The sequence below is a fragment of the Chiloscyllium plagiosum genome, unplaced genomic scaffold (genome assembly GCF_037043375.1).
Source record: "Chiloscyllium plagiosum isolate Xiang-an unplaced genomic scaffold, Cpla_swu_hap1 HiC_scaffold_17, whole genome shotgun sequence".
NCBI lineage: Eukaryota > Metazoa > Chordata > Chondrichthyes > Orectolobiformes > Hemiscylliidae > Chiloscyllium > Chiloscyllium plagiosum.
In genome coordinates, this window is record NW_028270155.1 from 67,382,903 (window position 1) to 67,401,999 (window position 19,097).

The 19,097-nt window shown below is 39.4% G+C and overlaps 1 protein-coding gene across 8 annotated transcripts in view; it reads left to right on the plus strand.

Annotated features, from left to right (window-relative positions):
* The window catches only part of LOC122558548 (cyclic nucleotide-gated channel beta-1-like), a 204,313-nt gene that overhangs the window by 121,713 nt on the left and 63,503 nt on the right, over nt 1-19,097 (plus strand). For all 8 annotated transcript variants that reach the window (XM_087996039.1, XM_087996040.1, XM_087996043.1 and 5 more), the window contains 2 exons: nt 4,579-4,787; nt 15,234-15,284. In XM_087996039.1, the coding sequence (XP_087852165.1) occupies nt 4,579-4,787; nt 15,234-15,284 (260 nt within the window). The remainder of the gene's footprint in view (nt 1-4,578; nt 4,788-15,233; nt 15,285-19,097) is intronic.

Here is a 19,097-nt window from a genome sequence, read left to right on the forward strand (position 1 = left end):
GTCACTTATCATCAAAACACCACTTCACCACTCATATTTGGCCTGCAGTGACGTAGATTGAAAGGAAAGCAAAACATTATGTTTGGCATTGGTTTGGTTGCAGGAAAGATGACAGATTTACATATCTGTCTGTTTTGTCAAGGTTTACTCCCTTAGCCTTGAGCTCTCACATGATAGAGTTATTGTAGAGCTATTCGCCCTTACCTTTGCAGTTTGATTCATGAAATCCAGGGCTTGTCCACAAGACATGTAAGGGGGAAGTCTATCACACAGTGGTATGTAACTGGACTAGATTAGATTAGATTCCCAGTGTGGAAATAGGCCCTTCAAGTCCACACCGACCCTCCAAAGAGTAATCTACCCAGACCCATTCCCCTACATTGACCCCTGACTAATGCACTTAACACTATGGAAATTTAGCAGAGCCAATTCACCTAACCTGCATATCTTTGAATGGTGGGAGGAAACCCAGAAGAAATCCACACAGACACAGGGAGAATGTGCAAACTCCACACAGACAGTTGCCTGAAGCAGGAATCGAACCCGGGACCCTGGCGCTGTGAAGCAGCAGTGCTAACCACTGAGCTGCCGTGCCGCCCAGAATAGTAAAGTGACTGCTCTGTGACATGGTTCAGATTCCACCACAGCAGCTGGTTGAATTTAAAATAAATTAATGGATCTAGAATTAAATGCTAGTCTCATTAGTTTTTACAGCAAAACCATTGTCGATTGTCATAAAAATCAATCTGTTTATTAATGCCCTTTGTTGAAGGAAATCTCCCGTCCTTTCCTATTCCAGCCAATATGTGATTCCAGATCACAGCAAAGTGGTTGGCTCTTAAATGTCCTCTGAAATGGCCTAGCAATCCACTCAGTTGTATCAAACTGCTGCAAAGTCTAAAAGGAATGATATTGGAAGGACCTCTGGACATTGATGTAGGCACCAGAAATGATAATGATAAGCACAGCCTGACAACCCTGTAAATTCTCCTTGCCAACATCTAGAAGTTTTATTTTGCCAAGTTTGGGTCAGCTGTCCTACAGACTAGTCAAGCGACAGCCTAGTAGAGTCACTGTAACCAAATCATACCTAACCGACAATTTCCCAGATACCACAATCCTCATCCCTAAGCATGTTCTGCACCTTGGGCTGGACAGGCTCACTGAATTCCACTGCTATTAATACAGTGGGGTTATTATTGACTGGACTAACAACATAAATACTTCGCTACAAGAACAAGTCAAAAGGCTAAGAATTCTGTAGTTACTCACCTCTGGTATGTGTGTTGAAGAACACTCCACCTTACCTGGATTAGTGTAGATTCAACAAAACACGAAACCTTGAAATCACCCAGGCCAAAGGCACCCATCTCTTCAAATATTCACTTTCTCCACCACCAATACAAAGTAGCTGAAGTGTAAACTGTCTACAAAATGAACAGAAGGAACTCAACAAGGTTTCCTCAGCAGCACCAACCAAACCCACAACCATCTAGAAGAACAAAGGCTGCAGGTGGGAACACCATAACCTGCAAGATCTTCTCAAAGTCAGACACCACTGTGACTTGAAACTATATCGCCATTCCTTCACTGTCACTGGATCAAACCTCGAACTTCCTTCTAAAAAGCATTGAAGGTGTACCTGCACCATATGGATGGCAGTAGTTCACAAGGACAACTCACTATCATTTTCTCAAAGGTAGTTAGGAATGGGCAATGAATGCCAGACTCATCAGAAACACTCCATATCCTATGAACAAATTAAAAGAAAGTATTTTCCCAGATATTTTGAGACGGTGCTGTAGCCATAATCCACTTCCCATTTAAGATGTATAGTTTGGCGCTAACAATTACAGTCCACCTTTACCCAATATTAGCCTCACACAAAGCTGGACTTCATGTAGGGCATGTATCCCAGGCAGCAGGACATTTTGTGCACAACCCAATAATGAAGATAAACAGACAATTCAAAGTTAATGTGCTGCCCAATCAGGCACAGGGTATTCTTATAGTGAAATGGAGCTTATCCCATTTTTATTCCACCTGCCCTTTGGTATGAAGAATAGAGGAGCTAAATAATATTTAAAAGAAGGAAGTATGCAGTAAGCTGCAGCACAGGTGGATTTGGGCTCCTCATGCATGAATTACAAAAAGATTGCATCCAAATGAATTGGTAGCCTTTATTTCAAAGAGAATGGAGCATGAAAATAGGGAGGTCTTGCTAAAACTATATTCGGCAGTGGTCAGACCATAGCTGGAATACTGGGAACAGTTCTGGTCCCCTTATTGAAGGAAAGATATAGAAAGATATAGTCCAAAGAAACTTGATTAGCTTAATTCTGAGTATGGACAGATTATCCTATGAGGAGAGGTTGAGTAGATTGAGCTTGTACTCATTTTAGAATCATGGAAGCTGAAATACATATATTCTTATGGAACTTGATATGGTGGATACAGGAAGATTGTTTCCTTTTATGGGAGAGTCTAGGACCAGAGGACATAATCTCAAAATAAAACAGAGATGTGGAGGATTATTTATCTCAGAGAGTAGTGAATCTATGGAATTCTTTACTGTAGGGAGCTATTGAGGCTGGGTTGCTAAGTACGTTTAAGGCTGAGGTAGACAGATGTTTGATTAGTAAGGGAATCAAGTGTTATGGGAATAAGGCAGGAAAGTGGGGTTGAGGATTATCAAATCAAACATAATTTCATTGAATGACAAAGCAGACTCAATGGGACAAATGGCCTATTTCTACTCCTTACATTCTAACTCCTAATCCAAGGCACTATTGACTGTGGCAGAGCTGTTTTCGTTGCTGGGGGTCTCTCAAGTGCGGCAGCGTTCTGGCTCTGTATTTATATTAAGGCTTGAAGGTCAGTGTAAACACATTTGGTGCACTGATTAACAGCTGTGTATAGATTACACCTTCAACACATTGTCTAGCTATCACCATTGTTAACAGCTAACCCGAGAATGCAACTTTAAAAAAAAGGGTTTTGTGATTTACACATGAAAGAAGTGAAACTATCACTGTATTCTAACAGATGAAAGGCTTAACAGACAATCAATTCTTCAATGTATAATTTCAGTTACATCACACTGCAAATTTTTTGCTATAAATTCTGTGTTATGATCGAGCCCTCCACTATCACCTGATGAAGGAGCGTCGCTCCGAAAGCTAGTGTGGTTCCAATTAAACCTGTTGGACTATAACCTGGTGTTGTGTGATTTTTAACTGTGTATAGATTAAGCAGCCATAAAACAGTGATAGCAGGCAGTCTGCCATTATGTTGTTGGTTTTACATGAATAATTCTAAGCGCAGATTTACAGATCAATTGCAAAGTAGACCTCAGATTCCATCCTGTTTATGTAAAAGTCAATTTCTTACATCTTCCATCATTATCTGCAAAGAAAAGGTTGTTTCTCTTCCCCTCCTTCCTAAATTGTGGGTACTTGTGATCAAAAGGAGAAAGTTCAACTGTTGAACAGCCGAACTCAGCAAAGACTGGTAATCAATTTACAACTTTCCTTGTCTATATGTTTGTTATCCATCAAGGGCAATTGAGCCAAAGTTTTAGTTACCTACTTAACTAAAACCAATCTGTGCAACATCACTAATATCTGACCACGCTCCACCTGACTTGCTGAAAAACTGCTTGGAGATTTGACCGTTGGTTTAATTCAGATTTTAACCTTATCTTTATGTTGACAGCTAAACAAGACCCCATAGTTCAATGACAAGATTCACTGCACAGTAAAATCACATTTGCATTTTTAAAAAATTTACGGTCTGCCGACAGAATCTGATAAGATTCCATTTCAAACTTGCAAGGTCTGCTAGTGTGCAACTGATATTGCCTTGAAGTTCATGTCACCAACTTCTTATCCACTTTGATATCTTCTTGAGACTGAAGCCTGTGGTGTAAAGTGTAGTTGGCTAACAGGCATTCCTCCACTGGCAATACTCCTTGCTCCTGCTAGGTAAATGCTCATCCGTTGGTGACTTATTAGGTTATATTTGTCTAACATTAGCATTGCAGATATTAAACGCTGCGTTGGGAATGGTGTTGGTTCTTGTTGGTCCTGTCCAGGTTCATTATTATCATTTGAGGGCAATGCAAAATCATTCAATGCAATATTCCAAAATATTGACACATCTGTGTTTTAAATAATGAATTTGAACCAAATTCTGTATTGTATTTACTTTGTTTTCAAAGCTCTCAGCAGTATCAATTTCTTATACATTAAATACACCCTATCTTTATAATATCACCTGACATTCATCCCTGTATCACATCCATATGCACCTTTCTGTATAGTTACAAAGCATACTGCTAATATGTTGTGATCAGAACTTTTGTATTACTACTATTGATAAATTAAAATTAATTGCCAATTTTTGTTGATTTAGAACTTGCTGAACTTGGCCAATTAGGGTTACATTGCTGTGTCTAGTAATCAGCTACAATTGAATTTTACTGCTATTTAAACTGTACAGAATGATGCAATATTGACTCTATCTGTATTGTATATATAAATCGATGTAAAGCACAGTTATTGTTTTCTCCTGTAATAGATCCAATGTATGTGCTGTGGTTATCCATTGTGGTCTTCGCCTGGAATTGGAATGTCTGGTTAATCCCTGTGCGTTGTACTTTTCCTTATCAAACACCTGACAATGTTCACCTGTGGCTGTTGATGGATTATTTCTGTGATCTGATTTACGTGATAGATATGGCTTTTTTCCAGTCTCGTCTTCAGTTCGTTCAAGGAGGGGACATTATAGTGAGTATTCACTTTAATTTCATCCACAGTAATTAATAAACATTGTTCATGCAGTGTTTGCTCTCTACCATGTGTTGCCTCTCAAAGCAATTTGTATTCTCATGAACACCATTAGCACAAACCCCTGTAGTTCTTCATTCTGTATCACACATCATTGTTTCCAACATTTTGACTGCAATTTTGCCTCCTTTCAGATAGCAAGGATGACAAGCAATTTCTGAACATATATTCCAATAATCAATTTTTTCTTTTGAGTACATTAATGCATACTATTAGATTTTATTGAGGTTTATGGGAGTATATTGTCACTTTAACATTAAACAATATTTTTATACTCCACTTGACATTTATTTCATTTGGCTTATCAAGATGGCCAGATCACAAAAGCTGGTTTGCCACTTGGAGATAAAAGTTCCACCCTTTGTACATAAATTACATAGATTTAAAGTGACCTTGAACTACTGCAAACACGAAAAATCTAGCATTATTACAAGAAGTAAATTGTGCATAACTAGGTACCTTGGTGCCTAAGATGGCACCATGTATGGCAACATTATACACTTTTCACTGTACTCCCATACTTCTGTACTTGACTACATGTGATAATGAAATCTAAAATTTGAATCTCTTCACTTTCATGAGATGTCACTGTTTTAATCATACTGGGCTTTGATTTTTTTTATTTTCAGCACTGGGTGTTTCAGCATTTCAGACATGAGTCTTGCACATGTCCAAATTTGGTTCATGGGCTCACAAATTTGGGAATTTTGAATAAAATGTCTAAATTATCTTACATTAAATGTAACCAGCTTTAATGTGGGCTGACAGCCACACTGCATCTACTCTGTTTCTGTCATTTTCTGCATTGTAACCCCATTGTATTCAGATGTACTTGGCATATGTTGTCCCTTAATAGGTTGGCAGCATGGAGGAAATAAGTGATTGTTGTTTAGAGAAATATTGTTATACAGTGTATTTGCAGCCTTGCCATTGTCTGATCTCTCTCTCTGTTAAAATTGCTTTCACTTTGGTTTGTGAACAAACATATTATTTTGAAACATGGTGTCAAAAGTGTGAAGCTGAGATTGAGTGAATTTTCAGGGCTGCAAGAGAGCCAGCTACTGTAAAACGTTAGCAAGGAAGAATTGAAACAGTCTGAAATTTTGAAATACGAGGTGGGTTGGAATGCCTCTGGATTTTCCAGTCCCAGCTGCTGTGGAAATAAAAAGATATGAGACACAACAGGAACTTTTCTACTTGCAGTAACAAAGCTTTGAGATAGCTATAAAATTAAATAAAAAGACTGAGCAAAGAAAATAAACAACATTTTTATTGCTAGAGGAAGTGTTACAAGGTGTTTTATATCCTAAGCCTCACTAAGGAGCTGAGAAGACATACAGGAAAGATTATGAAAGATTAGAAAACATTCTTGGAACCCTTTATTAATGATACATATGAACAGCATATGTTCAACATCTGAACTGAAACGGGAGACTATTTGTCAGTATGTGATGGCATTGATATAACTCACCAAATCCTGAGAGTTTGGACAAAGGAAAGATGATTTAATCAGAAATAGGATTGTCTTAAGCATAAGAGATCCTGCCAAAAGAACTTGCCTACTGAGAGAGGATAAGCTCGCTCTTAAGAAATACAGCAAATGTTTAGAATCTCTGAGGCTGCCGATCATCAGCTAGAGAGTATTAATGGGAGAACAGATGAGGGTTTGCATTATACAGTGCTAGGTTTCAGATTGAACGAGAACAATATATTGTAAAAAATGAAATATTTGCAGAAGAGCCAGCAGAAAGATAAAGGTCAGAGGGCAGGATATAAATATTGTGAAGGACACTATATAAAAGAAAAGGAAATCTATCTAGCTCGGGAAAGGTAATGTTGTAATTGTGAGCAGAATTACTCTTCATGCTGTTTAGCTGGAATGAAGCAAAGTAAAATTGTAATGTTGGCTGCCAAAGAGACGTCAACCAATAATGCCGAGAAAATACTTAACACCATACAACATGTTGGCATTGTAGGTCGAAAGCTTATAAATACTTGGTGACTGTTAGAATGATGAGTTCAGAAGGAGAGCATCAAATGAATGTAAAGTGTTCATTAGACACTAGTGCTTCATGTGACATGTTTTCCTTCACAAAAGTACTTCAAGACGTTTGAAGCCCTCAAATGTACGATTAAAGTTGTATAACAAAACAGCACTAGTTTGAAGAGGACAAATGAATGGTGCAATGAGAAGAATGATGATGTAGAGTTCCAGATAGCAGAGGTTAAACAAAATCTACTCATCTCAACTGGGGAAATTTCAAAGCTTGGACTGATGTGCCAGAAGAGATTTGCAGCATTATACAGGCAGGCTACTGAGCCATTCACTGTCAAACCAATCCGAGAAGACAACAAAATGTTTTTGCAGGTCTTGTATATCTCCCTGGTGATTATTACCTTAGAATAAATGAATGTATGATACCAACTTAGTAGCTGCAGAAGAGAGTTTCAGCTTCCCTCAAGCCCAATCTGAAAAACAAGATAGAAGATCTGGGAAAAAGGTGCAATTAAAGATGCTTGAAGGCCATTACATAGGTCATGCACTGACTGGAAAAGGACTTCACCTGGATCCTGACAAAATGAGAGCTGTACTTGAGATTCAGTAACTAACAAATGTATTGCAAACATTTCTTCATGCAAAATTCTTGCCTAATTCATGATCAGAGTGTTAACCTCAATACAAACTCACTGCTAAGGATGTGCAATGATATTGGGCAGCAGAATTACTGGCTTTGATTACGAGAATAAAAAAACTATTGATGATAACATCCAGTTCTGTGGTACTTTGAATCAATTATGAAATCACCTGACAGTGCAATCCATGCAAGACAGGACTTGCAGCAACCACTATGCAGCAAGAACAACCAGCTCATTTCCATTCAGGCATTAACACAAACCGAACAATGCTGTGCTCCGAGTGCCTGGCTGTTATCTTTGCAGTTTAATTAACACCTGGTAGGGAGAGTTAAAATGAAAATGGAGTACAGCCAGATGTCACATCAAAGCATCTCTTTCAGACTAATTCTATTCGTTCCAAAACACCAACAAAGAAAATTACCTTACTTGTAAAGATATCATTGAGAAATGATGTAAAAGTGAGGGAAACAGATGTGCATTGCTGATATGCTGTCAGAGTAGCTTATGAGGGAAGTTTAAAATGCTAAAACAGAGTGCAAAATCTTCTAGATTCAATGAGAAACAACAGCTTAACATGCATGGAAGGTCACAAAACCAGCAGTCATTTGAATCTGAAAGACAAGCAAACTGCTGAAATAAAGCAAAGAACATGCAACAAGAAGTAACTTCCAAGTGCTGCAAGAAATATTCATGAAGAGCTGGCCTGAAATTATCAAGAACACACCTTTTGCTACGAGACAGTATTGGGCACGTAGAGATAAAATGAAAATCCAAGATGCTATCTTGTACAAAGGAAATAGAGGTATAATACCCAACACTTGAGGTTCTGAAACACATCCATGCAGGCCATCAAGGAATTGAGTCTAGTCAGAGGAATGCGAAAGAAGTGTTCTACTGTCGGATCATGAGCAATCAGCCAGTGCCATACTTGTAATGCATTCTCAGGTAATGACTTGCTTATAATGCATGACATCCTAGAGAGACACTGGATGAAACTTGAAATAGACCAGTATGCTTTTGTAGGAACTGGTTATCTATCCCTGTCGACTACTATTTTGACTGCTAGAAATTAAACCAACTGACACTAAGAATGCCTGAAAACACACTTCTTCATTATGGCATTCCAAACATGATGAGCAACAATGACCCTCAGTTCATGAGTTCAGAATTCAGATGGAGTCATAAAGATGAACAGCATGGAAACAGACCTGTCGGTCCAACTCATCCATGCCGACCAGATATCCCAACCCAATCTAGTCCCTCCTGCCCATATCCCTCGAAACCCTTCCTATTCATATACCCATCCAAATGCCTTTTAAATGTTACAATTGTACCAGCCTCCACCACTTCCTCTGGCAGCTCATTCCATACACGTACTGCCCTTTGTGTGAAAAAATTGCCCCTTAGGTCTCTTTTATATCTTTCCCCTCTCAGTTTAAACCTCTGCCCTCTAGTTCTGGACTCCCCGACCCCAGGGAAAAGACTTTGCCTATTTACCCTATCCATGCCCCTCATAATTTTGTAAACCTCTATAAGGTCACCCCTCAGCCTCCGATGCTCCAGGGAAAAAAGCCCCAGCCTGTTCAGCATCTCCCTATAGCTCAAATCCTCCAACCCTGGCAACATCCTTGTAAATCTTTTCTGAACCCTTTCAAGTTTCACATCTTTCCGATAGAAAGGAGACCAGAACTGCATGCAATATTCCAATAGTGGCCTAACCAATGTCCTGTACAGCCACAACATGACCTCCCAACTCCTGTACTCAATACACTGACCAATAAAGGAAAGCATACCAAACACCTTCTTCACTATCCTATCTACCTGCGACTCCACCTTCAAGGAGCTATGAACCTGCACTCCAAGGTTTCTTTGTTCAGCAACACTCTCTAGGACCTTACCATTAAGTGTATAAGTCCTGCTAAGATTTACTTACCCAAAATGCAGCATCTTGCATTTATCTGAATTAAACTCCATCTGTCACTTCTCAGCCCATTGGCCCATCTGGTCAAGATCCTGTTGTAATCTGAGGTAACCCTCTTCGCTGTCCACTACTCCTCCAATTTTGGTATCATCTGCAAACTTACTAACTGTACCTCTTATGCTCACATCCAAATCATTTATGTAAATAACAAAAACGTAGTGGACCCAGCACCGATCCTGGTGACACTCCACTAGTCACAGGCCTCCAGTCTGAAAAACAACTCTCCACCACCACACTCTGTCTTCCACCTTTGAGCCAGTTCTGCATCCAAATGGTTAGTTCTCCCTGTATTCCATGAGATCTAACCTTGCTAATCAGTCACCCATGGGGAACTTTGTCGAACGCCTTACTGCAGTCCATATATATCATATTTACCATTCTGCCCTCATCAATCCTCTTTGTTACTTCGTCAAAAAACTCAATCAAGTTTGTGAGACATTATTTCCCATGCACAAAGCCATGTTGACTATCCCTAATCAGTCCTTGCCTTTCCAAAAACATGTACATCCTGTCCCTCAGGATTCCTTCCAACAACCTGCCCACCACCAACATCAGGCTCACTGGTCTATAGTTCCCTGGCTTGTCCTTACCACCCTTCTTAAACAGTGGCACCACATTTGCCAACCTCCAGTCTTCTGGCACCTCACCTGTGACTATCGATAATACAAATATCTCAGCAAGAGGCCCAGCAATCACTTCTCTAGCTTCCCACAGAGTTCTCGGGTACACCTGATGAGGTTCTGGGGATTTATCCACCTTTACCCATTTCAAGACATCCAGCATTTGCTCCTCTGTAATTTGGCATTTTGCAAGATGTCACCATCTATTTCCCTACCATCTATATCTTCCATATCCTTTTCCACAGTAAATACTGATGCAAAATACTCAGTTAGTATCTCCCCCATTTTCTGCGGCTCCACACAAAGGCTGCCTTGCTGAACTTTGAGGGGCCTGATTCTCTCCCTAGTTACCCTTTTGTCCTTAATGTATTTGTAAAAACCCTTTGGATTCTCCTTAATTCTATTGCCAAAACTATCTCATGTCCCCTTTTTGTCCTCCTGATTTCCCTCTTAAGTATACTCCTACTTCCTTTATACTCTTCTAAGGATTCACTCGATCTATCTTGTCTATACCTTACATATGCTTCCTTCTTTTTCTTAACCAAACCCCCAATTTCTTTAGTCATCCAGCATTCCCTGTACCTACCAGCCTTTCCTAACAGGAATAGACTGTCTCTGGATTTTCATTATCTCATTTTTGAAGACTTCCCATTTTCCAGCCATCCCTTTACCTGCAAACATCTGCCCCCAATCAGCCTTTGAAAGTTCTTGCCTAATACCGTCAAAATTGGCCTTTCTCCAATTTAGAACTTCAACTTTTAGATCTAGTCTATCCTTTTCCGTCACTATTTTAAATCTAATAGAATTATGGTCGCTGGCCCCAAAGTGCTCCCCCACTGACACTTCAGTCACCTGCCCTGCCTTATTTCTCAAGAGTAGGTCAAGTTTTGCACCTTCTCTAGTAGGTACATCCACATACTGAATCAGAAAAATGTCTTGCACGCACTTAACAAATTCCTCTCCATCTAAACCCTTAAAATTATAGCAGTCCCAGTCTATGTTTGGAAAGTTAAAATCCCCTATCAAAATCACTCTATTGTTCTTACAGATAGCTGAGATCTCCTTACAAGTTTGTTTCTCAATTTCCCTCTATTAGGGGGTCTATAATACAATCCCAATAAGGTGATCATCCCTTTCTTATTTCTTAGTTCCACCCAAATAACTTACCTTGATGTATTTCCGTGAATATCCTCCCTCAGCACAGCTGTAATGCTATCCCTTATCAAAAATGCCACTCTCTGTCCTCTCTTGCCTCCCTTTCTATCTTTCCTGGAGCATTTGTATCCTGGAACATTAAGCTGCCTGTCCTGCCCATCCCTGAGCCATGTTTCTGTAATTGCTATGATATCCCAGTCCCATGTTCCTAACCATGCCCTGAGTTCATCTGCCTTCCCTGTTAGGCCCCTTGCATTGAAATAAATGCAGTTTAATTTATTAGTCCTACCTTGTCCCAGCCTGCCCTGACTGTTTGACTCGTTTATGTTCTCAACCGTATCAGTCTCAGATTGATTTCTTTCCTCACTATCTCCCTGCGTCCCACCCCCCCACCTTACTAGTTTAAATCCTCCCGAGCAGCTCGAGCAAATTTCCCTGCCAGTATATAAGTCTCCTTCCAATTTAGGTGCAATTCATCCTTCTTTTACAGGTCACTTCTACCCCAAAAGAGATTCCAATGATCCAAAAATGTGAATCCTTCTCCCATACACCAGCTTCTCAGCCATGCATTCATCTGCTCTATCCTCCTATTCCTGCCCTCACTAGCTCATAGCACTGGGAGGAATCCAGATATTACTACTCTCAAGGACCTCCTTTTTACATTTTTGCCTAACTCTCTGTAATCTCCCTTCAGAATCTCAAACTTTCCCCTTCCTATGTCATTGGTTCCCATAGGACAATGACCTCCAGCTGACCCCTCTCCCCTATGAGAACATTCTGCACCCTCTCTGAGACATCCTTGATCCTGGCACCAGGGAAGCAACACACCATTCTGCTTTTTTGCTGCTGGCCTCAGAAACGTCTGTCTGTACCTCGGACTACAGAGTCCCCTAACACAATTGATCTCTTGGAAGCCGACGTACCCCTCGTTGCATTAGAGAAAGTCTCAATACCAGAAACTTGGCTGTTCATGCTACGTTCCCCTGAGAATCCATCACCCCCAACATTTTCCAAAACAGCATACTTGTTTGAAATGTGTATATCCACAAAAACCTCCTGCACCAGGTGCCTACCTCTCTTACCTTTCCTGGAGTTAACCCATCTATCTGATTGTATCTGAGACTTCCCCCCCTTCCTATAACTGCCATCCATCACATACTGTTGCTGTTGCAAATACCTGCTTCTAACTGTCTCTCCAACCGATCCATTCGATCTGCTGAGATTTGCATCCAGATATAATCAGCAGTGACCCTTAAACTCTCTTTAACCTCCCACATCTGACAAGAAGTATATATTACTGTTCTAAAGGCCATTTTTGCTCCTTCACAATCTACAGACCCAGAAAATAACACCGTCATATTCCTCTACAAAACACTACCCCAGGTTAAATTAATAGTTATGGCTTATATTTTAAGTTTAATCAAGAGACATATCTCCAAAAACATATAATCATGAAGAACCCACTCTACTTACTACTGCAGCCTTTCTGTTGGACACACTAAAAACAACAATTAATTTATCTGATTCTGTGCTGTGATCTTCGCCCAAACAGGTTCCTCCAAGATCAGATGTGAATTTCACTGTTTGTTAATTTTCCCGGACGCACTCCGATGTCCAGTGATACATGAATTCAAAACAGCAAAGGCAGTAACTATGCAGGTTTTCTCTCTCTCTCTCTCCTGCACTGTCATCACCTTGTGCTTCCTTTGTCTGTTCTTCTCCCTTTTAAAACTGTTGTTGTTTTGACTTTTTTTTCCCCAAAATTCCAAAACAATGCAACAGCATATAAAACAGTAATTGCTGCTCCTGGAATTCGAGGAAATCACCTCCAGCTAATCACATCTAAAATACCTCAAACAAGGAGCAGCTGTTAACAGGCAGAAATTTTCCCGTCCTCCATCTTGGATGATCACAGATTTCAACACTATGCATTATCTCCATGCTATCCCCAATAAAATGGCAAGAACATACAGTAATGAAAATCATCAAAGGGATCATAATGAAATCAAGCAAATCCATTCCAGTAGAGTGGAGACTGAAGATTATAGTCCAATTTAAAGACTAATGTCAAGCTGAATCCAAATTACTTGTGCAATAGCAAAAACACACCATTGAAGCAGAAGAAGCAATGGATGTCAGCGAAAAAAATCAAGGTAAAGGGACAAAAAATCAAATTTCACTTTGATAAAACTGATCATTAAATTGCCAGAGCTGAGCACTGTAGGTCTAGTTAGAGGGCAAACATTCAACACTCTCAAAAAGAGTCAGCCTATGTGGCAATGTGAAACCTGTATAGAGCAGTTGTCACCTTGATCACATGCAGTGACTGTGAATTACCAGATATATTGTTGCAGCCAAACATACATGTGTACAAGTAGAGGTGTTGTTCCTTCATTTCAGGCAGCTGATCAGAGAGATTTGATCTCACTGTGTGCACAATGTACAAAATGACCATCATTCATAGATGTGCACCATTCTCCAGCAACAGAAATGGAAAAAGCTTTTGCTGTGGGAATTAAACTTCTCAGAGAAGAAATACCATCCTTGGAATGAGCAGACACCAGATGAACATCCAAAGCCATTGCTCACACATGCCATTAAAAGACCTGCATGACATTTAGATTATGTATGCAATGCATGTTCAGAAACTGATGGAAATAAGACTGGATATAATTAAAATCCAGTTTTGTTAATGAATAATTATTTTCCTTGCTGACCATGGATATTGGGTAACTTGTCACTATAAATGATAGTGCATGCATTTTTGGTTATCTTTTATGAAAATGTGGATATTTGGAAAAAGGCATTTGTACATAATGCACTGGCTGATTTGTCATAGTTGTGTGATCTCTATCTCTGCTGTAACTTTAGTTTGTGGCAGATATAATAACATATTGCTGAAGTTAAAAATCACACAACACCAGGTTATAGTCCAATAGGTTTAATTGGATGCACTAGCTTTCGTAGCGCTGCTCCTTCATCAGGTGGTTGTGGAGTACACAATTGTAAGAGACAGAATTTATAGCCTTACAACTGGTCTTACAACTGTGTACTCCACAACCACCTGATGAAGGAATAGCCCTCCGCAAACTAGTGCTTCCAATTAAACCTGTTGGACTATAACTTGGTGTTGTGTGATTTTTAACTTTGTACACCCCAGTCCAATCTCCAAAACATATAACTGAGCTCCACAATTGACCTTCACTTCAGAAAATCATTGATGTATTTATTTTCAAAGTGAGCAAACCTCTCTTCAGAGCACCTGAACAAACCATTTCAGTAGGAAACTTGGTTGGGATGAAAATAACTATATGGCAACCAAAAGGCTCTTAGTGAGTTGTTTCATGTTTTATACAGAGCGCAACTTATGGTTTCTATGAGATGACCTGACACTGCATTAAGAGCTAAAAATACTATTTGGGAGAATGGGGCATGGCTTGTAAGGTCCAGCATCAATGATATGAAAGGCTGGTGGCTGCCCAAAAGTCAATGCTGTTATGTTTAGGTAACAGAGACTTAAATCTCATTTAGAAACTGTTGACATCCAACAATGGTGGCACAGTGGTTAGCACTGCTGCCTCACAGCACCAGGAATCCGGGTTTGATTCTAGCCACGGGCGCCTGTCTGTGTGGAGTTTGCACATTCTCCCCATGTTTGAGTGGGTTTCCTCCGGGTGCTCCCGATTCCTCCCACAGTCCAAAGATGTGCAGGTTAGTTGAATTGGCCATACTAAATTGGATATAGTGTTCAGGGATCTGTAGGTTAGTTGTATAGTCAAGGAAAAGTAGAGTAGTAGGGGAAAGGGTCTGGGTGGGTTACTCTTCAGAGAGTCAGTGTGGACTTGTTGGGCCAGATGGCCTGTTTCCACACTGTAGGGATTCTATGAATGTGCAGTATCCACTCTCAAATTAATATCTTCTATTTGAGCTTCTTGGGAACCACCAAGTAAAAGGCTACCTTAGTAGATTAACTTCTGTGATTCTATATTTCAGACAGCAATAAAGCCTATGAGAGAAAATTACATGAAAACACCTAAATTCAAGGTGAGTCTTGTGAAACTGATGAAGTATTATATTGCAGTCTTTGAATGAGTTGCTTTAAATATTGTATATCAATTTATTTATAAGTACATTTTTTAGGGCATTCTCCTAGATGCTGCAGTGGGCTTTGGAAATAGGAGAGATTTGAAGGGAATTTAGGTAAATGCGAGGGGGAAAGGAACATAAATTTTTGTTGATGGGGTTAGATTCTGAAAAGCAGGAGAAGCCTTATGCGAGAACAAACATATGAAGTCGGAGCATTCAGCTCCTCAAGCCTGCTCTGCCTTTCAATAAGATCTGATATGTTTGTGCTCTAAGTTCCACATTCCCTGCAACACCAATGCCCTTTGATTCCCTTGCCTAACAAAAATCTAACCACCTTCACCTTAAGAATATTCAATGACCTCACCTCCACCTGAGACAGATTTCCAAGAAGCACAACACTCTGAAAGAAAATAATTCCCCTTATCACTGTCCTAAAAGAGCAACCATTAATTTTAAAACAATGTGCCCTAGTTCTGGACTCATCCACTGTAGGAAATATCCTTTCCACGATCTTGTCAAGATTGTTCAGGATCTTATATACATCAATAAAGTCACTCTTCTAAACTTCAGTGAAAACAAAGCCAACCTGTCCAAATTTTACTCAAGAGATAACCCATTCATTGAAGGTATTAATTTCATAGAATCTCTACAGTATGGAAACAGGCCATTTGGCCCAAAAAGTCCCTCCAAAAAGTCCCTCCAATGACCCTCCAAAGAGTAATCTACCCAGACCCATTCCCCTATCCTATTACTCTACATTTCCCTCTGACTAATGTACCTAACCTACACATCTCTGAACACTATGGGCAATTGAGCATGGCTAATTCACCTAATTGACACATCTTTAGATTGTGGGAAGAAACTGGAACACTTGGAAGAAACCCACGTAGAGATGGAGAGAATATGCAAACTCCGTACAGACAAGATGGAATCAAACCCAGGTCCCTGGTGCTGTGAGGCAGCAGTGCTCACCACTGAACACCATGCCAGCCCTTTTTTATTAGCTTTCCTGATCACCTGCTGCACTTGTGTGCTAGCCTTCAGGCACAAATATCCCCAAGTCCCTTTGTGTTACATTATATATTTTTTCAGTAACTAGTAAAGTTCCTCTGAATCGCCTTTCACTATTACATTTTTCCTTAAATAAGGAGACCAAAAACACACACAGTATTCCAGATGTGTTCTAACAGTACTGCCTTGTATAACTGAAGCATAGCATTCTTAAATTTAAGTTCAGTTCTTCGCCTAGCAAAAGATAATATTCCATTAATCTTCTTAATCACTGGCATGCTGATGTTTTCTGACTCATCAGTAGAAGTTATATCCCTTTGCACCTTGAAATTTCTCTGTTTAGAAAATACTCTGCATTCTTATTCTTAACTACTAAAGTGAAGACAGAAACAAAATATTTACTCATTCCATCTTTCATTTCTTTATTATCTGCTATTAACTTCCCATTCTCGCCCTATAGAGAACCAAAACTCAATTTACTTGATCTTTTCCTTTATATATACATATAGGAACTCTTTCTGTCTGCTTTTATATTTCTTGCTAACTTACTCTCATGCTCCAACTTATTTCTCCTGGTTAACATTATAGTCTTTTTCCTATTGTTATTTATACTCTGACCTTCTTCTCATCTTTGAGCCATTATGTTTTTTCTTTCAGTGTGACATTTCCCTTACTTCTTTAGTTAACCGTGGATTGTGGGTCCTTCCCTTAGAATTTTTATTTATAGTAGGAATGTACTCAAGCTGAATACTCTCAAGTACAATTTTATATGTTTACCACTGTTTCTCTACTGATCCATCTGCTCGCTTAATATCCTGGTTCACTTCAGCCAGTTCAGCATTCATGCCCAAATGTTTGCCCTTATTTAAGTGTAAAATACTAGTCTTAGATAGATTTTCTTTCAAATTATGATCACTGCTCCCAGAGATGCCTTCAATCTGAGGTCAATAATTAATCCTGTCATGTTACACAGTACTATAGCCTACTCTACTGTCTGTTGAATATTCTGTTATAAGAAACTAACTCCAAAGTGTCCTATGAGCTCCTCATTGAGGCCATTATTACCAATCTAATTTTTCCAGTTTACTTGTAGATTAAAATCATTCATGATTATTACTCTCCCTTTTCACAAGCAACTAATACTTCCTCTTGTATACTTCTTCCTACATTGTGGTTGCTGTTCAGGGATCTGTAGACCATTCCCACTGGTGATTTATTTCACCCAAACCAATTCCATATCCTAATCTACTAATTAAAGTCATCTGTAACTATTTCACCAATATCATTGATTAGGAGAGCTCCGTCCACTTTTACCTAGCTTCCTGTTCTTCTTGAATGCCATATGTCAATACCGCTCAATATTCAGACCCCAATTCCGAATTGTCATCCCACACTTGTGTCTTCATAATGTTATTAAATCATATTTATTCAATTCGATGTTCCCTATCAATTCATTTATGATTCTATGCACATTCAAATACATAGTCTTTAGTTTTTTTTTCATTTGTGTCACAACTAGTCTTGATTGCTAGTGTATCCATATGTTTTGTTTCTGTCCGTCCTTTCCATTCTGATCTTCATTTTCCACATTACTATGTTGCTCTTCTGTTTTGATTCTATCCCTTAGTTTGTTACATTTACCGAATACTTCAGCCTTCAACCCCCTCATAGAGTCCTCTCTACTTTCCTTGTAGTGTGCATTGCAAGAACACTAGTCCCAGCATGGTCCTGGTGAAGACCATCTTAATGGTACAGTTCCCACTTTCTCCAGTGTTGATGCCAGTGCCCCACAAACCAGAACCTACTTCTTCCACATCAGTCAATGAGCCACACATTCATTTACCTTATCTTATTTATCCTTTGCTAATTTGCACATGACTGAGGTAGTAATCCAAAGATTATTATCTTTGAAGTTCTGCAAATTTAATTGATTTAATTTAGCATCTAACTTCTCATATTCTCTCAGTAGAACCTCTTTCCCAGTTCCAATTATGTCATAGCTACAGAAATAGACCATGACCACTGGATCTTTCCCTTCTGTAGCCCAGAGCAGATATCCCAAATTTTGGTATTGGGAGGACAGCACAATTTTCTGCACTCATGCCCTTTGCTGCAGAGAGCGGTGTTAACTCCTTTCAGTATACTGTCCTAATACAACTGTGTTCATTTTTAAGCCCTTCCTTGAATGCCTATCTGTACTGAATGCCATGGCCAGTTAGCTCATTCATCCTGCAGCCCTCACTCTTATCCAAACAAGCTAAGAAAATTCAAACCTGTGAAACAATTGCAAGAACGCAGGCTCCTGCATTTCTGCTCTCTGGTTTCCTCTACCTACCTAATTTGTTGTCACATCTTTCCATCCCTGACCACTGAATAATTCAGAACACACCATCCTAAGAAGTGTGAATATCTTCTCTAAAAAAAGTACAGATAACTTTTCCCAGCTCAGTATCTCTAAGCTGAAGTACCTGAAGTTGCAAGTACTTATCAAAGATGTGTTTGTCCTAGATCACTGGTATCCAGAAGTTCCTATTTTCTGCAGTGACAGTACATCTGTTCTATGTGTTAATAATTAATAATTGCTAATTATTTAGCAATTACATCTCCCAATAGGTTTTAGCACTGGCAATAAACTTTACAATGCAGATAAAACTATGCAGTACTTAAAATACTGATAGAACTAACAATTTCTAATGATACCCGTTCCTGATTTACCTGCTTCTTCTACTGCACAATTTGTAAATCAAACCAAGGATGCCA